Genomic DNA, 24,009 nt, shown 5'->3' with positions numbered 1-24,009 from the left:
AAAAGAGTCCTGCTGCTGCAGTTGTTTTGCTTTATCTGGTGGCAGAAATCCAGAAGCCCTCGGTTTACATGGTCTTTTCATTGTGGAATTACTCATTATTCATTGTTTTTGGGCTCAATCCAAACTATATTGAAGTCAGTGAAAAGAATCCCAAAAGCTTTGCTGAGTTTGGGATCAGACACATTGTATATTTTACACATACAGTTGATCTGCAAATGGAAATTGTGATTGGAAGTCAGAAAACTGTGCATAATGCTGAGGAACATTTGAAAACAAAAGGTAGAAGAGTGATGATTAGAGGAAAATATTGCACTCTTCACAACTTCCTCCAGGTATATAATTATTCATCTTTGTGTTTGTGTGTGCAAACAGCTTTAATAACAACAATCCAGCAATATAACTCTTCAATTATTCACTTTCTTTGTGTTTGGGTGTGCACACAGCTTTAATAACAACAATCCAGCAATATAACTCTTCAATTATTCACTTTCTAAACTAATTCAGTATGAACATTGAATTAGTTTAGAAAGTGCTGACTACAATAGTAGGGACAACATTGTTTTCCATATTTTCTTCACTGTTATATTTTAGGATGATTGTCTGGGTTGGTTTCTAAGTAAACCTTCAGCTTTGCATCCAAAAGGCCTTGTCAGAATTATAGAAATTCTATAATATAGAAATTCCTTGTCAAAATTATAGAAATTCTGACGTTGTCAAAATTATAGAAAGAACAGGTTGAACAAAATCTTTTGACATCTGCTTTACACCTTCAACATTAACCTTTCTTTGTGACTTTTGTTTCTTTAACCTAAACTATGGGTGAATAGTGCCAGCCAAAAATAAAGGTTTAAAAGTTTGAAATTTAAATCCAATAACATTTCTCTATTCAAAATTACTCTGTACTGTACCAAACTAAATTCGTGTGATAAAATCATAGCAACAAATATTATAGTTTTCTGGTTATCACTAATTCCATTCATGAAAATGCACTGAGTATCAGCAACTATGCTTCAAAAAAAGTGAAATAGCTAATATAGGATGAGAAATATTGATTTTAATGTTTTGGAATATCAAACAGCAACAGAGGGACACTGTTTTTTTTTTTTTTTTTTAAACATGGTGAGTCAGAGCAGACTTCCAGATCAATCACAGGAGGCAACAGAGGAGATAGCAGGGACAGGAAGCCTCTGAGACCACATTGCTGGTGGGAACTGCAAAAGCCTGGAAATGGATCAGTTCCACTGCAGACTTCAGTTTTCCCCTAACATTTACTTTCATGAGAGGTGGTTCTTGAAGGAACTAAATCCCCTCCATTCACATAGGGACCAGGTGAAATGAGAATGAAACCAAGACCCACTTTTCACTGCAGCTCAATCAATGTGCTATCAGCCAGATACTTACTGGTGAGGCCTGGCCCTGAGCCACATCTGTCCATGTCAGCTCTAAATATTTCAACAGTGCTGAAACTGAACTAACTCTTTATTTGATTTTTTTTTTTTTGGTCAAGCAACATAAAGTTGGTTTAGTTGTAGCCACACAGCCCTTCTTAAGAAAATTTTCTTCCAACTCTGATGGATAAGTCCATTGGACTTCTGTAGCCCAAGAAGTATTTTTCTTGGCTACACAATGGTTAAATGAATGACCTTGACCTGGAGACTAATCTCTCTAAGTGCCCTGTGGTTCACTCAAATCACTGATCTCTGCTGCTCTATCCACATCAAGCCAATATCCACATTACAACAGCTGACAGTGTTATTTATTTTAGTTCTGCAATTCCAACTGGAATTGATAGGCCTGCTTGCAATAGTTCTTTTCCATATTTTAAGCTTACTATGAAAGATGAGAGACTGAATCAACAAAACACACTTGGATAATTTAATGTCTATCTCAGCAAACTTACTGCAAACAAATTTCCTGTTCTTACACAAACATTTGTGAGATGGGAAGAATTCAATGTCATACATAGTGACATATACTTCCACACACATTTCATGAACTGTATCAAAATCCAGTCCAGCAAGCTCTCAGAGAAATCTTCTGATTAACAATACAGACGATTTGACAGCTCTTGCTGTACCTTCCCAGAACACCTATATTACAAATGTATATAAAGCCATAAAAGCTCTCAGTTTTTTAAAAAAGCTTACTTTTAAAGACTAAAAGTACTTAGAGAAGGAAATGGGATTCTGTATGGACTTATAATACACCTAATGTGATACAGATTCTACCAGGCTGTAAACATTTCTGTAATACGTGGTAAAAGTAGCTCATACAGGGGATCAGGAGGATTCAGAGGATGCACTTTAGGTTTCTTCAGACACAGCTTCATGTTTCATACATGTGTAGACTGTGACTAGTGCATGTATGAAGCCATGCAGCCTCCAGCAAGCATCATTAGCTTATGTCAGCTTCAATAATCTTTTTATGTTCTTTATACGTACTGTCTCCTCTCTGAGGCTGTCATAGTGCTTTCTTCAAGTATTAATGAGCTATGGAGCAACACATTGAGGTTCATTTTTACAGCAAACAGAGATGTTTAGTCACTGATAAGAGTTAAGGCCCCACAGCAACACTGTGGCAGGGCTGTGAGAAAGAACATGAATTTTACATCAGCATTTCTATCACAGTTATTGAGCAGTTTCCCAGAAACTCCAACAGAATTATGATAAAGTGTAGAGCTGCTGACAGTCCCACTATGAGCAGGACTTTGAACACAACCAACATTTCTGTGGGTCTATAATTCTGCTCATCCAAGACTGAGGATCCAAGACCCTAGTGTTCTGCATGGATTCCCAGTAAATTCAGTAACGAAAAAACCCCTTCAGTTAGGACGAGTGACGTGGCCTACTGGATAAAAATTAATGCTATATTTGCTATTGGTAGCAGAAGCTTAAGTGAAAGCCTAGTTGCTTCAGTCAAAAAAGGTTATGCATAGTTCAGCTTTATGATAATGATGGCGCAGATTTCTCAGATGGGCATTTTCTCTTGCAATTACTAAACACTTCTTACTGCCCTTACATGCATTCCTGTGGACATGTCTGGCTGATTTAGGCACCTCCACCTCTCAGAGGTGAAGTTTCCTGCAGTCACTCACAGTTCCTCCAGATCTTAATGTCACACCAGGCCAGCTACTAAGATTTTTGTTGTCAGCTCCAAGTGGGATTCATCCTAAACTCCAGCCTTCATTACTGCATATAGTATTGTTTTTGCAAAGGCTGATGTACACACAGCCAAACTCACTCAAAATACACCTGCATCTAAAGCATACTGGAGAGTTTTTATGGGCTTCTACTATTTCACCCTTTGCTGCTTCCAGAGTCAGTGCTCTGGTTTGTGTAGTGGACAACTATCAGGGAATTACTCTCCCACACACACTGCTGTGCCTCAGGTGCTTTGCTTTGTTAAATATACCCAGTTTTGTATTTCTCTGTTGGTTTCTATTTGATGCTCCCAACTGCAGAATCACCTAAAGAGTTTGTGTGACATGCTCAATATGACCTCACAACTCTTATAGTTAAGCTCTTTACCCACTTTCTTCCAATCTAATATTTTCAAAATGAAACAATTTGATACAGAGACATATTGAGATTCTTTTATTTTGAGGAGTAGACTTATGACCTGAATGTGAGCAGCAGAATTGCCAGTGTGTTAACCACTAGTGCCCTCTTCTCTGTAAGGCGAGTTACAGACCTCAATGCTCGACATGCACACTTACCTTAGGTATTGCTATGACTGGTCCCGGTGGTCCTGGTGGTCCAGGAGGTCCCACAATACTGTTCCCATCCTGTCCTGGTTCACCCTATTCCAAAAGCATTACATGTGGAAAACCCATACACTTACTGCAACATTTCACATAGGTTTCTCGAAAAGAATGAAATCCACACAATCTCACCCGAGGTCCTGGGTCACCCTTCTCTCCTTTTGGACCCTTCAGGAGTATTAAAAAAAAAAAAAAAAAGCATAAGTGATTTAAAAGGGGAAATTATGAAATGTGCTCTCTCTTGCTTCACAAAAAGCACAGCAGTGAATTTCACGTACAGAATGATCAATTCCCAGCTCTCTCAAAACACACATGGGGCCAACTAGTTTCAACTCAGATCTTCTGAAGGTTTGATGTTTAAAAGTATTTCCCAGAACTTTGACAGAGTTCACAAATGACTAGAAGCAAACGGGCACAAAACATTTCATTAGCTGGGAATTAATCCAGTGAAACTTTCTTTCACTGTGCTGAAATCAGCCATCCCTGGCTGCACTGTCCTTTTCCAGCATCAACCACATCAGCTGTGTCCAGGATTTCCCAGGGAACCAGATAGGAGAAGACAGGGAATCTAAACTGTCATCTTTCAGGCAGCTTATTTCTAAGCTTGATCAGCCCCTCTGTAGAACTCCCTGTGCTGGAAATGCAGACACGTCTGGCTCAAGTGAGAGGAAGGCGCCAGGGGATGAGCCGTGGGACTTCCCAGGCAAAGCACACTGCAATGCTCGAGGGTCTTAAGCATGAGAAATACATTAAAATCACCTATGAGCCTGCTGGCTTTTGTCTAATTAAAGGCAGAGCTGATTTCTGAATAATTAAAAGCAGAAGGAGCATTGAGGAATCAGAACTAGCCTCTGGAGATGCCTGTATCTCTTCTGACTGATGAGGGAGGCATGGACAAGTTACACTCTGCTTCTGTGTTTTTTGTCTGAGGTAACTTCTCCAGGTTAAGCAGGACAAACACAGACCCAGGCCTTCACTCTGCTAGCAAGCGCTCATCCTGCTGACCCGTACGAGGTAGTTTTGGGAGCCAGTGTGTGTCAGGTGATCAGAGATGATGATAACCCTACTCACCACTTCTCCAGGATGCCCAGCAATGCCAGGAAAGCCTGGTTTTCCATCTGTGCCCGGCATCCCCTGCCACAAAAAACACATAGTTATTCTCTCTAAACTGCATTCAGTTTCACACAAGCAAGAGGCTGCCACTGGGGAGGGTCACGATACGGCGCTGAACGGGCTGGTGGGCAGGTTTGGGGGAGGCTCATTATCTCATTAGTCATCCGCTCTCTCCACTCCTCCTGCTCTTTCTCCCTCTCCAGAGCAGGCTTATGGCTTTTTTCCCCCTGCAGCTTCAATAGTTTTTCTGCTTCCACCCTTGCTTAGCAAAAGGGGGAATTTCGTTGCTTTCCCCCAACATACATTTGATGAGTTATTTCCACCCTTCACTTAAGTGACTCTCAAGCTGGAGGAAGAGAAGGGATGTAGACATTGGCATTGGATGTAGACAGGAGTCAGTATGTGGGACAAAAATACCTCCTGCTGTATTTTAATACAGACCTGTATATGACTGCTGGAATCTGACTCTGCTCTATGGGAAAATATGCAGCTACTCTGCTCTATGGGAAAACCTGAAGCAGTAATGATAATGCAGTTTGCCCTGAGAAAAATGGATAAAAGAAGGTTCTAAATTTTTAAAGGACCAGATAAACAGTGAGCTACACTTTTTGCATCTGTTTTTCTCTGCATCATATGAAAGAGCAAAGGAAATGACACAGAGCAGCCTTATGATTCATCCAAGGGACCAACTACTCTTGTTAGCTTGTTTTTTTGGTGGGTTTTTTTGGGTGTTTGTTTTGTATGTGGTTTTGAGGTTTGTTTTTTTTTTTTTTTTTTTTGGCTTTGAGGGTTTTTTTTTAATATGCCAGGGATTTTTTTTTTGTTTAGTTTTGGTTTTTGGAAAATACTTTTTTGTTTCCAACTTTTTGCTCTGCTTGAAGAAAATATTTTTGGGTTTTAACAGGAGATAGTACCACCAAAAGAGATTTAATGTGCCTGCTTCATTAAGAAGGGATATTGTCACTGCTATTTCTGTTTTTGTCAGTGATCAGTGAAGTGTGTGGGTCAGGAATAAAGTATGATTTCTGAAGTACTCTATTCTTCATTTTATAAACAACTTTATAGCCAGGATAAAGGGTGTCTGACTGCTAATGGAATTTGGGCATCAAAGCAGCTACTGGGATTTTGGTATCTGCATGAGCAGTAAAAATGGTGCTTGGGACGTAAGTTTCTCAAGTGCTTATGGAAAATTATGAGTATCTATCTGCAGCAAAGTTAAATGGGCTGAGGAAATAACGTTGGAACAACAGCATTTCTGCAACAGAATGTTGCCATTTCAGGCACGTTGATACTTGCAGGATAGCTTCCCACCATTACAAATGCTGAGTAATTTCTTCCATTTGTTTTCCTAACAAAATTTAAATGGGAAGAAAAGATCCAGGACAGGTAAGACGTTTTATTGCAACTAATGTATCCAGAGACATCCTTATTTCTAACTCCCATCATATTTTAAGAATGCAGCTCATTGCTCAGGTACAAGAGGAAAAAGATCTTTTTTAGTCTGAGGCTTAAAGGGATAAATAGCTTATTTTTAAAATAATCCTGTAGTCACTTCACTTAAAATATACACATATTTCAAATGCACTCTCACATAAAACAATAATAATTACTAGAAAAAGGACCTCAGAAGAAAGGACATGTAGGAATAATAAAGAAAATATTCCATAGTCTCAAACTGGTTAAGAAAAGTTAAACTACTGTCCTCTGTGTCAATGCATCAGCTTTAATTATCATGCTGACAAATATCTATGTGAAATGACAACACTCATAATATGTACAGCAGATGGAATTTATGGCAAGAAGAGTCCTGCTACATTGTTGGTATTTTTAAAAAATAAACAAGCAGATGCTGCTATAAGACTGTGATAATACTCTTGTAAATACTTAGCAAGGATAACTGCATTTATCTTGTTTCCTAGAGTAAATTTTGATTTCAGGTCTGTCCCAAATGCAGGAGAAGGCTATTTTATTTTATTTTATTTTATTTTATTTTATTTTATTTTATTTTATAATTTTTTAAAATTTTCTATGAGTCACATCAGCGCTCTCTGCTGGTTTATGCCTGCAAAAGACACTCAGGTCAGACAGGGACCAGCAAGGAGCAGCGCAGTCCCAAACAGGAGTTTTGGGATGGGATCCAAGAGGAGCTCAAAGAAGAACAGGCAGGGATTAACACAGACATGAGCCTCTTACTGTAGCACACACCTGTGGGGCGCTCTGGTGTGGGGTGAAAGCTACACACCACCACATGAAGGAACAGAGGCACGTGGAACTCAGTTTTCTGTTTAAGCTTTGCCGATTTTTATCTTCCTTCTGGTGAAAACGTGCAGGACTTTGCAAGATGCCTTTGAAGACAAGTACCTTTTAGATGCAATTTTAGACACAATTTTAACCACATTTTAGGCAGAAGTCTTAAGCACCAGGTTTTGCTGGCTTCCGATACCCACAATCCACCAGAGAAAGGGGTTTGTGAAGCCACCCTGGGCTTTAACACACTGACAGAGCAAGAAAGGTTCATTAGGTGCACTCACTAAGTGCATGAAGAGATGAAAAGAAACAGAGGAAAGAAACAACTGAGGTTTTAGATCAGGTTAAATAAACTTCCCACTTTTGAACCTGGGGGACCTATGTTGCCTCTTTCTCCCTGACACAGAGACACAGTAGGGCTCAAGTATTAAAGTGAGGAGTAATTGCAAGGATTTTAAACATGTACGCTACTTTCCTTAAAAACAAAGGAATCAAATGGAGTAAAACAATTAGTAAAAATATGGCATATTTTTGGTAAAGTGATGCTCAGCATACATTTGTGATTTGGTTCTGAGATTTTAACACTCCAGTTGCCACCCACATCTGAAGAGTTTGTGGTCATGACTCATTATTTTTGCTGAGCATTGATCAAGCCACGTTCCTGAAAGCCTCATTTTGATGTCTGAAAACAGCTCATGGTAACATTCCCCAGATCTACCGCTGCAGCCATGACCTTGTGCCTCCACGAAGGACTCACCGTCTTCCTCCAAAACAGCTAGCTCAGTCCCCCCACACTGCTGCTCTCTCCACCTACCCAGGCACTGCCTCAAATCACAAGTGAAATAATGAACACTGCACTGTTCCACCTTTGGGACTGATTTTGCAGGATTTTAGACCTAAGTAGACACGGTTCCTCAATTTTGTAACAGACAGGGAATATCCAATTTAGTTTTTTCTTTGGAGATAGAGAATATAAAGTGGAATAAATCAGCCATTGCCTCAAATGTTATGTTTATGCTTACTGCTTTTTGGGCGTTCATATATTCAAGAGTGTATGAAGACTGCAGGCTGTTTTTTAATGAAAACACCTTTTCATAATAATAAAAGGGAAAGCAGAATTTGGTTCCATGCTTACTTGCTAGGAAAAGGAAGAAATTGATCATAGCTAATCTTCTCTGACAGCTGTACTTGTCTGGGTGTTTGAAGGACGAAGGACGCACGAAACAGAACTATACTTTCAACTCCTTGTGATGCATTAGCTCTTGGTTTTGGGAAGTGGGTCGTTGTTGTATTTTGCCACTGTTGCCTAGTGAAGTCATTTATAATCATGAAAAGTGGGTGTAAAATTCATCCCCATGAGAATGATAGTGTATTTTAACCACTTTATATTAATTTTGCCATAGTATACCTGGTTTTGTAAGATGCCAGTCAATAGCATGTTCCTTTCTGTTTTTCCTGTATCTTGGGGACGAATGACTCATGATTAAACCAAGGTGATGGAGAGGTCTCTTGGCCAAGGTTTATGACTACCCCTACCACTCCAGTCCATTTCCTAAATTCTAGGAATATCGCTACCTCATGTTCTGAAATCCTTGTGAAGCAGAATTTCTTAGAAACAAAATTTCTAGCTAAGGGCAGAGAATAAGTATTTTCAGCATGGAGACTCGGCACCTACACATGTGCACAGAGCAGCATCATGTGAGAGCACATCTATTCTTGCCAGTCCACTGCAGTATCACTCACCAACACGTGCTGTGCAAATTGTGGTTTTTCTCATAAGTAATATGCTCCAGCGGTAACAGGAATAGTACACTACGGAGGGACTTTTTTCAGCCCTAGAAGCTGAGCTTTACAGACTTTAGACAGAGGGGGCCGGCCAGATCTTTGGTGGTTGTTGTGCTCTGAATTAGGTGTGTGTAGTTATTGCTGACAATGGGCAGTCAGTGATTAGTGCTGGCTGTAAGTTCAGGTGAAAATTTCACAGTGAGAGGATGGGCACTGTCACTTCTCATGTTCCACTTCCTGCTCTTTCAATGTTACTGTTATTTCCCAGGGCAACGAATACCTTAAATTCCTTTAACTTCACATTTAAGGTGTTGTCATGCTGTACTGTTAACATGAGTGGTAGTCGAGCTTTACATAGGAATAGGAAAAGCCTCTTTCTGTCTAAGGACCCATTCTACAAATCTGCCCTTTTCTTATGTGATTTTTCATCTCTCCATTTTTTTCCTCATCGATTACACAACCAGTAGCAGCATCAAAGTGGAAAAATTCAGTCGCTTCTAAGCTCAAAACCAAGGCAAAATAGTCACTGCTCCTCCCTTCTTCCCCCCAGCACCTTCCAGAAAGTTTTCCTCTCACTTTCTGGGAGCAGAATGCCTCCTCATGCAGATTTCTCTTTCAACAGCACACATGTAACCTCTCTGAGACCAAAATGACATATAAATGAGCAACGAAGAGAAATTGACAGATGTCCAAAAAAAATTTAACAAAGATGTAACGGAATGTAATAGCCCAGTTAGTATTTACTCACTGCTCTTGTCGGATGTGAAATCATTCTAATAATACACATTCTGCATAGATATCCAGTGTAAAAGGGAACAAAATTTTTCCCAACTTAATCACTTTATGAATCTTAAAGGAAAGCTGTTATATTCAGGCAAATTCTGGGAATATAGAAATTAAAAATATATGAAAAAATATGCTAAAGCAATATAGGTTATCTTTCAAGTGTTTTTACCTTTGGTCCTAATGGTCCACGCTGTCCAGGTCTTCCTGCAGAACCCTATAAAAATACACTGAATTTACTAGTAAATCCACATGGCACTTCAAAATAAATTTTTTTCAGAAAAAAAATTTAACTCACTACCATGACTGTTAAAAAAAACAATGCGGAGACCTGTAGTGTTAACAGAGAGCACTTTTTCTTACAAATACCATTTTAGTGCTGTCACTGCATACTATACATATTTTTAGAAAATATTAGAAATAAGTTTGTCCAAGTGCATTTGTTGTGATGTATTGCTTTCAACTGCTTACAATTTTTCAAATTTTAATTCTTGGCTAAAATTAAGATATGCTACTAGTTTAGAGGCAACACAGTCTTGCTAGGTTTGAAAGCAGTTTCCCAAAAAGTTTGTTTCAAAAGTAATTTGGAAATTCAAATTCTTCTCATCTCTATATGGTGACATGGGTTGGAAAGAACAATTACGGCTCTTTGACAGTAAAATGGACAGCAGTTCATTACTGGACATTGTAGAAAGTTGAATGGAAGAGAAAGGAATTCAACAAGGTGATTGAATTGTTTTTATCTAGACTATGAAGGCAGGTATAAACAGTAATGCTAAATAATGAGAAAACACCAATGAAACTGTACACTGATCTGTGGAAGAAAAGAATAGAAGCCCTGGAAACGAGAGCTGAGCTATCAGAAAAAAAAAAATTATATTTCTGCTTCAAAACCCAATCACTATTTTCTGATAAAAAAATTAATAGAAATCTCAACAGATACGAAGACAGTACCAATAAATGTAATTTATTTCTTTGCAGCTGTTTTGAGTTGCAACCCCCTTTGAAGCAGATTCTTTGTTTTTACCTAAACATTACTGAGTACTCTGGAGTTGTGATAAGGTGTAAATGGCTCATAGTGAAGTACCAGTAAGTATGGAAAAGCATTTTCATAATTTCAGCAAAATTCTTATTTTTCTTATCTTCTTTTTCTCATCTGCCTTCTGTATTGACTCAAACTTTGCAGAGTAATTAAGCAGTAACAGGAAAATTTTGTTCAACTGCAACAAAACATTTTTTGAATATTTATAGCTGAGTGACTTGGAAACAATGCCTGTTATAAAACCATATGTGAGAGTAAGGCCGTGACTAAGGCAGGTCAGAATGTGGAATTTTGTCCCTGCTTGCAGATATCTCCTTGTTTCAGCAAACAGATTCAATACTTATTTTTGCAACTGTATTTTTGTGCTATTTTTAGTATCTAGGAAAAGACATAAGAGGGGGCAAAGTTCTCTAAGCTATAGCTACAGCTTCAGTGACTCACAATTACTAGTACTTTAAACCAACACAGTAAAGAGCTGCTCAAAGTCACTCCTGCCTCCAGTGTTCAGTTGGTGTCTGATGATTCATGGAATCCCAGGCAGAGGATTGTACAGGCCTATGGAGGCCATCTAATCCAATCACCCCCTTGAAGCAGAACTGTCACCAGCTCAGATCAGGTCAGCCGTGTTTCTGTCCAGCAAAGCCTCGATAACTCCAAGACCAGACCTTCTGCAACCTCCCTGGGCAATTGCCCCAACCTTCTAGTGAACAGCCTTCTCCTAAGGCTTAGCCTGAACATCACAACTGCAAATTGTGACCACTGTCCCTTGCTGCACCATCTGGCACTACAAGGAACAGTTTGGCTTCATCATTCTCGCAGCTGCCCCTCAGAGACTCTTTAAGTAGCTACTGGATCATGCCTTTGTCTCCTTTTGTTGCCAGACTAAACCACTGGAACTCCTTCTATTGTTAAGAATGACAATAAATCCAAATCACCTGCTTGGTACTGATAGATGATATTCCCATATTCCCTACTTGATGATTTAAGTGGCCCACACTAGCAAAAAATCTCCTGAGACACAGTGATGGAGAAAAAAGCATCCCTTTGTATGCGACATTGCTTCCACACTACTGTGAACAATTTTTTAGTTTAAAAGTGGCATGTTGTATTATGCACATTTGTTTGTCAAACTATAACATTTCATCTTTATCTTCATACATGTGAGTCACCTTCATATGCGAGAAAGGAATCTATTATGGTGAAGGGAGAAATAGAGAGCTAGATAACACAAAACTCTTATTTCACCCTTTGATATCTCAAAAATATACCAGAGCAGAAAAAAAAAATCATTAGCTAATGAGGTGTCAGAGAAATACCATTCAGATTCTTTGGAGGACATAGTTATTTTAATGACATTCTAGGGCAAGTGAGTCCATTTCAATGTAGTGACTCTCAATCTATAGCTAACTGGGGCTATATGTTTCCAAAAAGCAGAATGGAGGAAACTTCTGTTTGGAAAAAAACCCCAAACAAACTAAACAACCTAGCAACAAATTATACTCCCCTCCCCTAAAACACCTACTCACCTTTGGTCCTCTTGATCCAGGAATTCTTGATTCACTCAACAGGTCGATGCTACCTGATCCTTCCATATCCTAATGGAAGAGACAAAATGCTACAGAATTTAAGAATTTATCTTTTGGGGTTTTTTTTCTGGTTGTGTTGTTTTGGTTTTTTTCCAACTGCTCTGTTTTCTGAAGTTCTGTAAAAACTGGAAACATACTGAGCACAAATATTTTAATATTTTCTCATTAATTTTTTTTTCAGAAAAAAATGGATGATGTTCTGGAGGTAGGCTTTGCTCAAATGTGATAAAAACATGCTGGTCTTCCTTACAGAAACTCTGGTCTTTACTGTCTTGCCAACTTGACACCATTGCTCCAGCACTTCAGGCTGACAAGCATCAAGCAGAATTGAGACTGTGCGTACTGTGTTTAAGCACACTTTTAAGCAGTATTTTTCTGTGTAGCATTTACCTGTCACCCAGCTACTGAAACACTAATGACTAGTAAAGGTTACCAGAACTGATTTATGGTAGGGAGAACTTGCAAACAGTTTGTTAAGGGCAGCAATCACTTTTCATCAATAAAGGTTCTTCCCAATTCTCACAGTCGAATATAGAACTCCTGCCTAAAATACTGCTTTCTGAAATTGCAGAAAAAAGAAGAAGAAAATTCCACCATCAAATTGTAGAATTAATTATGTTGAAAGGTCTCTCAGAGGCTGCCTGGCCCAACTTCCTGCCAAAAGCAGTGTCAACACTGAATTCCAATCAGGTTGTTTAGGGCATTGCAAACTCAGGCCTTGGAACCTTCCAGAGATTAAGGTTAAGCGTTCTCCGGACTAAGCAAGCTCAATTCCCTGAGGCTTTCATTACAGCTCATCTGCTCCAGCCCACTGTCCATTTCTATTGCCCTCTGTTGACTTCAGAAATAAGTCTCTGTGTAGTGGGAGTCCTTGAGAGCAGACTACCTACTATTTCCCATGGAGATTTTTTAGTAGTTTTCAAGGAAACTACACAGAAAGCAGCAACCTCCCTCCAGCTTTCATTGTTCTACGATATTCCAGATACATGGCAGAAGCAGGAGCTGCCAGTTCCAAAGCAATAAAGAAATAAAAGTGCAGCTGCCATAATTACTTGTTTCAGGCCCAGCATCTCTCATGTTCCTATCCCCTGGCTTGTGCCTAGCCAAAACTTGTCAGACTGTTCTTCAAAACATCTGCGTGAGCCATGCCAGCAGGGAACTGTTCACTTTGTTTTAGCTGCAGTTTTAGTTGGAGCTGTGCTGGATTAATTGTTTCCTTTTTCTGAAGAGTGAAAATCTTAATCTTTGTTTCACATCCATGCTCACAGCCATACAGCCTTCATTTGCAACATCAGCATTGTGTGTTGAATTGAATCCTCTCACTTTCCTTTAGATGACTAAAATGGCAGAAAATAAATGACCCACTTTTGGGGTGTGAGTGTTCTCTAAAATTTTAGTAAATTAAATTGGCTTGTGGAAGAATTGATGGAATACTGAATGCTAGTGCATATGAAGGGTAGGAATGTGCCAGGAATGTCTGCAGATGGGGAAGGAAGAGGAGCAAAGGAGAACCTCCACCTCCTAGTGACAGCAAGCCCTTTTGTCAGAGGACCCACTCCTGGCCTACTTACCTTTCTGCCAGTTTAGTGACTTGCAATGGCCCAGCTTAGCCCAGCTGTGGTGCACTCGGGAGATGGTGTAAGGGGAAGGGTGAGACACCAATTAGATCACCTCAGCTGCTGCTGAATGACAGCTTAACACCAAAGGTATGGAAAACACAATCTGACCTGACTCCACTGAAAAAGAGAGATCTTGTTCTTCTGACCTTTTCTGCCAACTCCACAAGAGTAAGAGAAGCAGAAGGAATGCACAGCTGGAATTGGGTCCTTCCTTTTGGGGGACCAAGGTGAGAGACCTTTTGTGCAACTTCATCTGAGATTGATTTAAAGTTTTTCAGACTTTCATTCTGCTCCTCCATCAGCTATCAGTGTACCAAACACCTACAGAAAATCTCCTCATATTCTCTTTGGCCTGTTTAATCAAACTCTGACTGTGGAGGGTAAAACACACTGTGTTTCCGGGCCCTTTCCCTTGGCTGCACTGTGCCAGTCTGTTTTTCCCTTTAAGAGAGTGCTTGATGCCTGCTTTATATAACACATCATCTCTTTTGACATCTGCATGTTTTTAATGGGTTTACCAGGTACCTTCTGCAGCTCAAACTGTTCTTTTGGCAAGCATAAGTGCCAGCAAACACCATGCCATTTGGGTTTTGCACATAGCTGATCACAGATGCTAACAAGTGCTAACAGGAGTATTTTGTAGAAACAGCCTTAACGCAATAAACAGACTGCCAACCAAAAGGTAGTGTCACCCTAACAAACTGGCAGACCACGGTGCTGCCTCAACAGATGGCAGGGGTGGGCATCCAAAAGATCAGCTACAGCTAGCAAGCCTGTTTAAAGTAGTATTCCTCTCAGGGAAATGACAATCATACCAATTTTGTTTGGACTAGATGAAGTTCAAGATGAAGCCAGTCAAGATACTGTTACTGCAGTTACGGCTCAAATCCTTCTGCATTTTCATCCATAGAAGTGGGGACTCCCAGTTTTTATCCTTTCCTGCTCATCTGCTAAGTTTGCTCCTCTGAGACTTAGGTATTAAAAGTGGCAGAGCTTGATCCTAAGCACATAATTTCAGGAGAACTCTTTGGTGACATAATAAGGGCATGTTGCCTTTTACTCAAATAGTGCTAATGGTGAAAAGTGGAGAATATCTTAAAGAATGGGTCCTCACAGGTCACAGAAGATGACTGTAAGTCAGAGAAGCCATCATTCTGGGCTAAGACTCAGACCAGTCCTGGGATGAAGATGAGACTTGCCAGTGGTCCTTAACTCATTCTGAGACAACTAGATATTTATTCAGGGGAGACTGTGTACCAGTGTAGTGTGCCTAAGACAAGGCAAAGGACTCTTTGCTTAAACTTCAAGCTGCTTCTTGCTAACAATTTCAGTGCTGGCAATTAAGAACTTGTGAACTGCTAGAGAGATTTTTGTCCATTGAAATTCACTGACATCAGTGGATTATTAACCAATAGTGTATATAGCACAATATTCTTTAGTCAGATATCAGAAAGCAAATTAGGTCTCTAAACAAGAACTAGTGGTCACGTCCGTGACACCTCAAAGTGTCTGTAGAGTAAAGAAAAGAAAAATACAAAAGAGTTGGGGTAGCCACTAAGAGAAACATGTAGGGAAACTGGTATCTTTTAAACACCACCACTTTACTGCCATCATTCTACAGAGGTTCAGTAATTTTGGTCAAACATTCTTACTTTCTGATGAGACTACCCTGAGTTACTGTGCCAACTCAATTATATCCCATGACATAAAAAACTCTAGAAAGACTTTGCTGAGCCACACAGGTAAACTAGAATTGAAAAATGCATGGAAAAAAAGGAGGAAAAAAGGAAAAAAAAGTGAAGTCACAAATATGAATATTGATAATGACATTTTTGTGGCCTCTTTTCACAAAGACATTAATGGAGTAGCTCTAATTCTTGAACCTGAGTGTTATTCCCTTGCCGTTCTTTAGTGCAAAGCCAATTTCTGTTCCAACATTATCCAAATGAGCAGTTCTCAAATGATATGCAAAACTCATCTTGACCTGGCCCGATCTCATATTTTTAAGTGATGCAGGTATTATTCTCAGAACTAGAAAAAGTAACATCTGCAATTTTATATTTTCAATAGAACATTTTTGTCCTAAGTAGAACAGACCATGAGGTCAGAAATTAGCAACATGTGTCTCTGTATTTACACTCCTTGGCAAATTTCAATCCAGAACTAATTACGTTGTCATCAATTCAGATGTAAATACCTGTGAAATATACAGGTGATCACACTGTCTTTTTTCTGGAGGAAATATATCTATAGTTACAACAAACTTCAGAATAGCAAAATACCTCAAATCCCAAGCTGTAACTTAGTCCTGGTGGTCCAGGAGGTCCAGGGGGCCCAGGCAGCCCAGGAGGTCCTGGTGGTCCAGGTTTTCCAGGAGACCCAATAGGGCCAGCTTCTCCTTTGGGGCCTATTGATCCAGTGACTCCAGTATCACCCTAAAATAAAAATTCAGACTATTGATATACTTCATATGTCTAAGTAAGGGAAAATAAGTAGTTTCACAGGATCACAGAATGGTTTGGGTTGGAAAGCTCATCAACTTTCAATCCCTCTGCCATGGGCAGGGACATCTTCCACTAGACTGGGTAGCTCAAAACCACATCCAACCCGGCCTTGAACATCTCCAGGAAGAGGTCATCCACGAATCATGTTCACGGCCCTCCCCTGGACTTGTTCCAATAGGTGCATATCTTTCTTGTGCTGGAGGTCCCAGAGGCGGGCACAGCTCTCCAGGTGGGCTCTCATGATGGCAGAGTAGAGAGGGAGTATCACCTCTCTCAGCTGGCTGATCATGTGTATTGGTTCTGGCTGAGCTGGAGTTTGTTTTCCCCACAGCAGCCCTCACAGTGCTGTGCTTTGTATTGGTAGCTGGAAATGTTGATAACATACCAGTGTTTTGTCTGCTGCTGAGCAGCACTGGCACACCAGCAGCACTGTCTCTTTAACAATTCTCTCATACCCGCCCCCCATCAAGTGGGCTGGGAGTGGGCAATACCCTGGAAAGGACTAGGCAAAAATAGCTGACCCAAATTAACCCAAGGAGAATTCCATATCTTCCACTAGACTGGGTAGCTCAAAACCACATCCAACCCGGCCTTGAACATCTCCAGGAAGAGGTCATCCACGAATCATGTTCACGGCCCTCCCCTGGACTTGTTCCAATAGGTGCATATCTTTCTTGTGCTGGAGGTCCCAGAGGCGGGCACAGCTCTCCAGGTGGGCTCTCATGATGGCAGAGTAGAGAGGGAGTATCACCTCTCTCAGCTGGCTGATCATGTGTATTGGTTCTGGCTGAGCTGGAGTTTGTTTTCCCCACAGCAGCCCTCACAGTGCTGTGCTTTGTATTGGTAGCTGGAAATGTTGATAACATACCAGTGTTTTGTCTGCTGCTGAGCAGCACTGGCACACCAGCAGCACTGTCTCTTTAACAATTCTCTCATACCCGCCCCCCATCAAGTGGGCTGGGAGTGGGCAATACCCTGGAAAGGACTAGGCAAAAATAGCTGACCCAAATTAACCCAAGGAGAATTCCATACCATATGATGTCAGCTCAGATATAAAAGCTATGGGAGAGAGGAGGAATGGGAGCATTTTTTTGTTTTGTAGTATTTGCCTTCCAGATCAACTGCTTCCCTGGAAGTGGCTGAATATTACTCACTGATGGGAAGTAGCGATTAAAAGTTTTTTCTCTTTGCTTATACACATGCAGATTTTCACTTTCTTTTTGCTTTAGTAAACACTGCCTTATCTCAACCTACAAGTTGTTTTCCGTCTCATTCTCTCTCCCCAGTCCCACTTGGAAGGGAGTGATAGAGCCGTGCCCAGCCAAGGTTACCTGACTACACGACACTTCATAGGGAAGCATGCTGGCCAGCTGAGAAACTTAGGCTACACAATGAGAGTCTCTAAGACTTCTCAGCTCTTTTCAGTAATGTGCTGTATCACAGTGATGCTGTCATTCTATAAAGACACTTTTTTGTTACCTTTGGACCAGCAGAACCAGGTAGACCTTGATCACCCTGTAAAAGAAAATAAATTGTACATACTTAGAATAAGACCATTACACAAGAAAAGCACATTTATGGTATCTTTCCTTAATACAAATGCCCACAGATTTCTGTGTTGTTTAATTCGATGTCCTTTACATGAAGCCTTTTATCAGACCTCTCAGTTAAAAAGAAAACAATCTGCAATTCAGGAGTCACAATAACACATTAATAGCTCTGGTCTGGTATGCTGACTGGACTCAATCTTGTATTTCAATTATTGCTGCAGATTTTAAGGGCTCGGAGCACAGAGAATTAAACATTGCAGGTCACATCATCATGCTTCTGAACATAAATGTCAAAATTCTTATGGGCTATAACAGAACTGGAAACTGGTCCCACTCAAGTTGTCCAGGGCACCCTTCCAAACACAGGATGTGATGACTAGAAATATTATAAGGTTCCTCTGCTGCAATCAAGATTTCATCAATATTTGCTTTTTTATGCTTTACTTGCACACTGTTTTTTTCCATTTCTATTTCATGGCATAGACAGAAAGACAATAATAATGCGTGCTAATAATTATTTTCAAAATTGCTCTGAATCTAGTGGAATTATTATTATGTTGGCAAGTTCCTGTCCTTACTCACTTACAGAAATATTTCTTGAGTAAAGTCTGAAGAAAAAGAGTAAGCACCATCTGATCATATTTTTTTTCTAAAAGCAATGGCTAAACTCCATGTTGAATGTCACTCAATGAACAAACTGAATTAACTTTCAGTGCATCCTGTTGTTTCTTTCTTGTTATCTTCTCTGGATTAATTTGCAATAAAGAACAAAACAGATACTGCAATATAAATTAAATCAATGCTTTCAGAAAAAAAAATAGTAAAAATTGAAAAATACTCCTACTTGTATTGAAGAGGTGCAGATACATAGTGCTTCAATTCTAACTGAACTTTTATCAAATATACAGAATGCAGCAGACTCAGTGAAGCAAAATATTGTAGCCCTTTTTTCAGAAGATTATGATTTTAAAAGAAATTTAATTTCTCTTAAATTGCTTCTCTTTCTCCATCAATCTCCTCCTATAGTATGTGATTCATGTTCACTTTACTTCAACTAGACTTCTTTCTGTTCTTAGGCTCCCCCATGTAAAACACCCACCACTGATTACAATGGACATGGGTTTCAGGTGCCTGCTTTGCAACACACATACTGCACTTTCTGGATGGCTGCTGGTTCCCATGTGTACTGTACTTTCACCAGCTTCAGGCTTTTGATATCACAGCTCAGAACCTCCAGCCTCCAGAGATAAAAATAAGTCAATATTCTGGCCATTTGAGAATTGCCTTTTCATTTCTGTTACAGTGTGTGAGCTTAAAATGTACACTTGGGAATGTACTTTCAAGTTCTTGTGTGTAAGGTGTGTTGTGGAAGCTCACTAGAGGATGAAATTGTCTTGTAGTCTTTGTCTCTGTTTTCTTCACATCCTTCTTGAAGTGAGGTATAAAAAATGGTGCCCAAATGATGTTTTGATTAGCAAAGGATTATATTAATTTCCCCAAGTCAAGTCTGTTTTGCGTGTGACAGTAACTGCTGAGTGATCTTTCTGTCCTTATCTTGGCCCTTCAACTTTTCACTGGTGGGCATCTGGTGTCCAGCCAGCATAGGCCATGACTTCGTCTCTTGTTTGCCAATTTAAATGGTCTGTGCTCCTTCAGACTCTTCTCTCCTGTCATATAATGTGCTGTCACTCTGTGCCAGGCTGGGCTAACTGGAGTTCTCTCTTTCCCCCTCCAGACTCACTGTGTGAGCCCAGTCACTACTGGTTTTTGAGTGGCAAATCACAAGAGATATGCTCATACTGCATATCGAATATTGCATGCTTCAGAAAATGAGACGATAGCCATAGGAAATTCTGTATTTCTGAATATGCCTTTGAGATGTGTTCTAATAAGCCATCGATATCTGGATTCCATTAAAAAATACTGATGCCAGATGCTATTGTGTTGCAGGGAGAACTGTTTATGATTTTTACAGCCTAGAATTGACAAAGATTTTGCACTGACGTAGGAGAAAGACAGACATTGAACTCACCTTTTCTCCCTTCGATCCTGGTGAGCCAACCACTCCATCACGGCCAGGAGGACCTTGAGGGCCCTGTAGATGACAGTAAAGCTAAAGCAGGTGCCACTTGAGAGCTCAATTTCTAGATCATGTGTTTAAGTATTAGGGACCAACTGATGATACAGCATTACAAAAGACTAATGTGTAGCCACCACTAAGTTTTAACACTTTTTTATTTCTTGTCATCTGAGAGCTTGGCTTTGTATCAAACCACTCTTTTTATGTATTTTAATAGAAAACTATATACAAAAATCATAAAATAGTAAGCAAAAATAAACCCCAGCATATTGTAAATATAACCTTTGCATGAAAGATTATGGTGCTATCCAAGTAGGTTTTGACAACACTGTAAAAGACATGATGGGGTTGAAATCCCCAGACACCTCAGTTATCAACACTTTTGGCAATGTCAGTGCTAGATGAGACCCAGCTGACGAAACCTTGGTATTGACAAAATCAGTGGCCAGGGTTTCTGTGTGGTAGAATCACTAAAAGCACTTGTGATATGGAGGGAATGGTGTCAAGAAGGAGACTTCTGTGTTATTGCTACAAACAGAAAAGCCTGTAGGTTGACAGATTCATAAAACTCCAGTGATATCCTCACGTGGGAACATTGAGGCTGGGCCTCGTCCTCCCCTATGGGGCAGCACTTGGCTTATTCAGACTCACTTTGCCAGGTGTCCCTGGGTAGCTGAGCCTGGAGGTGCATTACTACACTTTCAGGAGCAGTACTCCCAAAGGGTCCTTCTGCAGAAGAAAAGGTGCTGCCACTTTGCTTTGGTTGATGGCACTCACATTGTTCATGACACCTCACTTTAGTTTTGCCTTGAAAAGTGTACATTAAGTTCTCCACCCAATTCCTGGTGTTGTATCCATGACTTCTATCCTGCATGCATTTGAGTGAGCAGGCAGGCTGGAACACACTGGTTTGTAGGGTCAACCAATAAATCTGTACAGTAATCTGAAGTCCAGCCCACAGTAACTAGACATGCATGAAAGGTAACAGGCATATTTCACACCTACATTTTAAAAATCGGGCTCTGAAGGCCTTTGACTACATTTACAGGGGTATATTCTGGCCTCTGATGATCTTTAGTAATATTTATTTATTCATCTCTTTTGGGAAAGGATATGAATGGCTAGCAAAGCAGACAGAAAATATTGTTTCCCTCTGATGCTTTCAGAATTTTCACAAAACCTCATTTTTCTGGCTCTCTCTGTCCCCCCCCACCCTGCTTTTGCTCTTTGGGTGCACTGTAAATTATAGAGTAACTAATAGATTTTTTTTTTTTTATTGAGAATAATCAGAAATATTTTCAGTATGTTTCAAACATTTTCATATTGTATTTTGGCATGATTACATAGACAGAAGAGAGTAAGAAAAGAGGTTGAGCTAAGAGCAATAACTATTCTAAAGTCTACTGATTACTTCCACTCTACTGCTTTCCAATTTTAGGTTTCATTGTGCTAAAATTGCTAATTTCCTCAAGAGCTTTGGAATAGTCTCTCTTATGTAGCTAGCAGGCAATGCTGGGACATTTGTTATTCTCATCAGGGTACATGAATGCATTTGTGAGCTACCTCAAACAAAAAATTTTGATAGAAACTATCCCTATACAATGCTATGGGTCAATTTAACTTCATGTAGCATTTAGAAAATCAGATCAATACCATATCAGTACGAAATGCACTGTGAAGCAGTGTGGGGGTATTTCCCATTATAGAATGCAGCCTTTACTGAAACATTTCTAAGCCATGTTTTTAGAGAGAAGAGGTGCTACATCACAAAGTTCTTGATTTAGCAAGGACTTAAGCCTATCCCCAACTTCCAGTTATTGGCTGGTCTTCTGGAATTAGTATTCACAGCTGAAAACCCTTAATAACACAAATGTGCTAATGTGGTACTTAATGAGAATTCCTGAGCAAAAAATTTCTGCTGGGAATTGAGCTCACTTCTTTTATCCAGAGTGTGCAAATGTGTACAAATCTTTGAAAAGCAGAGTGACAGTTTCTTTAGTAGTCTTATTAACATTTAGATTCTACTTTTTTAACAGATACATTTCCCAGGAACTATCCTGAATCAATGATTTCTGTTGGATCAGAAAACTGTCTACAAGTAGTTCATGTTATTGCCTGTGAAATTCCAAATAACATAATAATGAATCAATACTTATTTCTCCATATTCTTTTAATTCCTTTTTACATTATTCTTTTGTGGCAAATTTTAGTACTATTTCCTAGTCCTAATCAATTTGAATTACTTTATATTCTAAGGATATGGAAATAGCCACAGTCAGGAAAGTTGAAGGTAATTGGAAAGAAGCTCTTACAGAGAACCTTTTTATCTAACACTGCATTTTATCAAATGCAGTAAATAAAACATTAGGATAACTGCCTTTTTTATAAAACTTGCCAATACATTTACTTAAAATTAGATATGTAATCCTCAATACAATTTGACCTGTCTTGTACTCAGAAAATAAAAAGAGTGCTGTTGAGAGTTTAGCAATTAGATGAAATCTGGTGAGCATTTCAGACTTTTTTATTTTATACTGCCAGCCATATAACAATCAGTAGATGCAGAGAGTAATGGATTTCCTTGGCTTCCCATGCACTTGACTCTTGGATCCCATATTAAGACTTTCAGGTGCCTAATTTCTTTCTGCACAAAAGATGCTGCTTTCCACCTGGATGGCCAAACACTTTTTAGATTTTGTATCAACTCCCAGCTTGGTTATCCTAAAAAAAAAAAACAAAAAAACACCTCCAAGACAGCTGAGAAATAGTGAGATCTCCTTTTCAGCACCCGTCCCCTGAACACTTCCTTGATATATGCTAATAACACCTTGTCAGGTACAGAAATGGTGACTCACTCTGAGGGTCATGTGATGGACAGACAAATCTTGTCCTGAGAACAACTGCTGCTGGCAGATGGTTGATAGGGAATAAGGGAACCATATTAGTAAATATATGGAAACAGGGATTGTTCTGAATTGGGAAGGATCATCGAGTGCAGCTCTTAGATGAATGGACAGAACAGAGATCAGACCCACAACCTTGGCTTTATTAGCACCATGCTCCAAACAACTGAGCTAATCTCATCATTCCAGAGAGGATTTTTAAAGCTGTTCAATGCTAAAAAAAATTATTTTCTTCACTGGAAAAAACACTTTATTGAGAATTTATTTGCAAGTCAAACTTTAGCAACATTTTTTACAGTAGAATTATATTCACATGTCCAGAGGAATAAGTGTTTCTACCTTGCTGAAGAAAAGGATAGAAGAGGAAAGAGGAAAATTCAGTTTATTTTACAAATTCCCTGAAGCTTATATAAGTGATTTAGCAAATTTCATTTTCCTGAACCACAGGAGAACTGATACTTAGTCTTATTCAGTGTTGGCAAAAGCATTCTTAATTTTTATTTATTCTGGTCCAGATTCACCAGTATCTGTCTGTCAAATGTACATTAGTGCTCTGCTTTGGTTAACAAGACTTTTTTTTTTTAATAAATTTAGATTTATTTAGATTTATTAAATATAGCATAAGATTCAAGCTTTGTGCACGAAAGGGTACTCACTTCAGGGCCTGGTTCCCCAGAAGCTCCATCTTCTCCTGGTGACCCAGGAGGTCCTACACCTGAATCAGGTGCTGGGTTTCCTGGAAGACCAGGCAGTCCTGGAGGGCCTGGTGGTCCTGGAAGACCCTGGTTAAATCAGCAGGAGTGTTAGAAATTGTCCTAGCCTAGTTCATTTCTGTATACATGGAACAGGAAAAAACTCACGTAACTGTTCAGGCTCATAAAACTCAGCTGGGGTTTCCACCCCACTTCTGCTTCACTGACAACCAATTTTAGTTTCACAGATACGCCCTTACATAGGGTCACGCTGACCTCCCTCACCCATGCTCTCTGAACTGTGCCACCTCACAGCACTGAAATAGAAACATTGAAAACCAAAAA

At 39.6% G+C, this 24,009-nt stretch overlaps 1 protein-coding gene across 2 annotated transcripts in view; it reads right to left on the bottom strand.

Annotated features, from left to right (window-relative positions):
• Positions 1–24,009, bottom strand: part of LOC121349269 (collagen alpha-1(XV) chain-like) — a 118,314-nt gene that overhangs the window by 34,857 nt on the left and 59,448 nt on the right. For both annotated transcript variants that reach the window (XM_041459519.1, XM_041459520.1), the window contains 9 exons: positions 23,629–23,754; positions 20,022–20,084; positions 17,919–17,954; positions 16,218–16,370; positions 12,257–12,325; positions 9,861–9,905; positions 4,832–4,894; positions 3,893–3,928; positions 3,716–3,799 (listed from right to left, as the gene is read on the bottom strand). In XM_041459519.1, the coding sequence (XP_041315453.1) occupies positions 3,716–3,799; positions 3,893–3,928; positions 4,832–4,894; positions 9,861–9,905; positions 12,257–12,325; positions 16,218–16,370; positions 17,919–17,954; positions 20,022–20,084; positions 23,629–23,754 (675 nt within the window). The remainder of the gene's footprint in view (positions 1–3,715; positions 3,800–3,892; positions 3,929–4,831; positions 4,895–9,860; positions 9,906–12,256; positions 12,326–16,217; positions 16,371–17,918; positions 17,955–20,021; positions 20,085–23,628; positions 23,755–24,009) is intronic.

The sequence above is a fragment of the Pyrgilauda ruficollis genome, unplaced genomic scaffold (genome assembly GCF_017590135.1).
Source record: "Pyrgilauda ruficollis isolate IOZ18807 unplaced genomic scaffold, ASM1759013v1 scaffold137, whole genome shotgun sequence".
NCBI classification, from domain to species: domain Eukaryota; kingdom Metazoa; phylum Chordata; class Aves; order Passeriformes; family Passeridae; genus Pyrgilauda; species Pyrgilauda ruficollis.
Note: the sequence above shows the minus strand (reverse complement) of the source record. Positions and strands in the feature narration are given on the sequence as shown.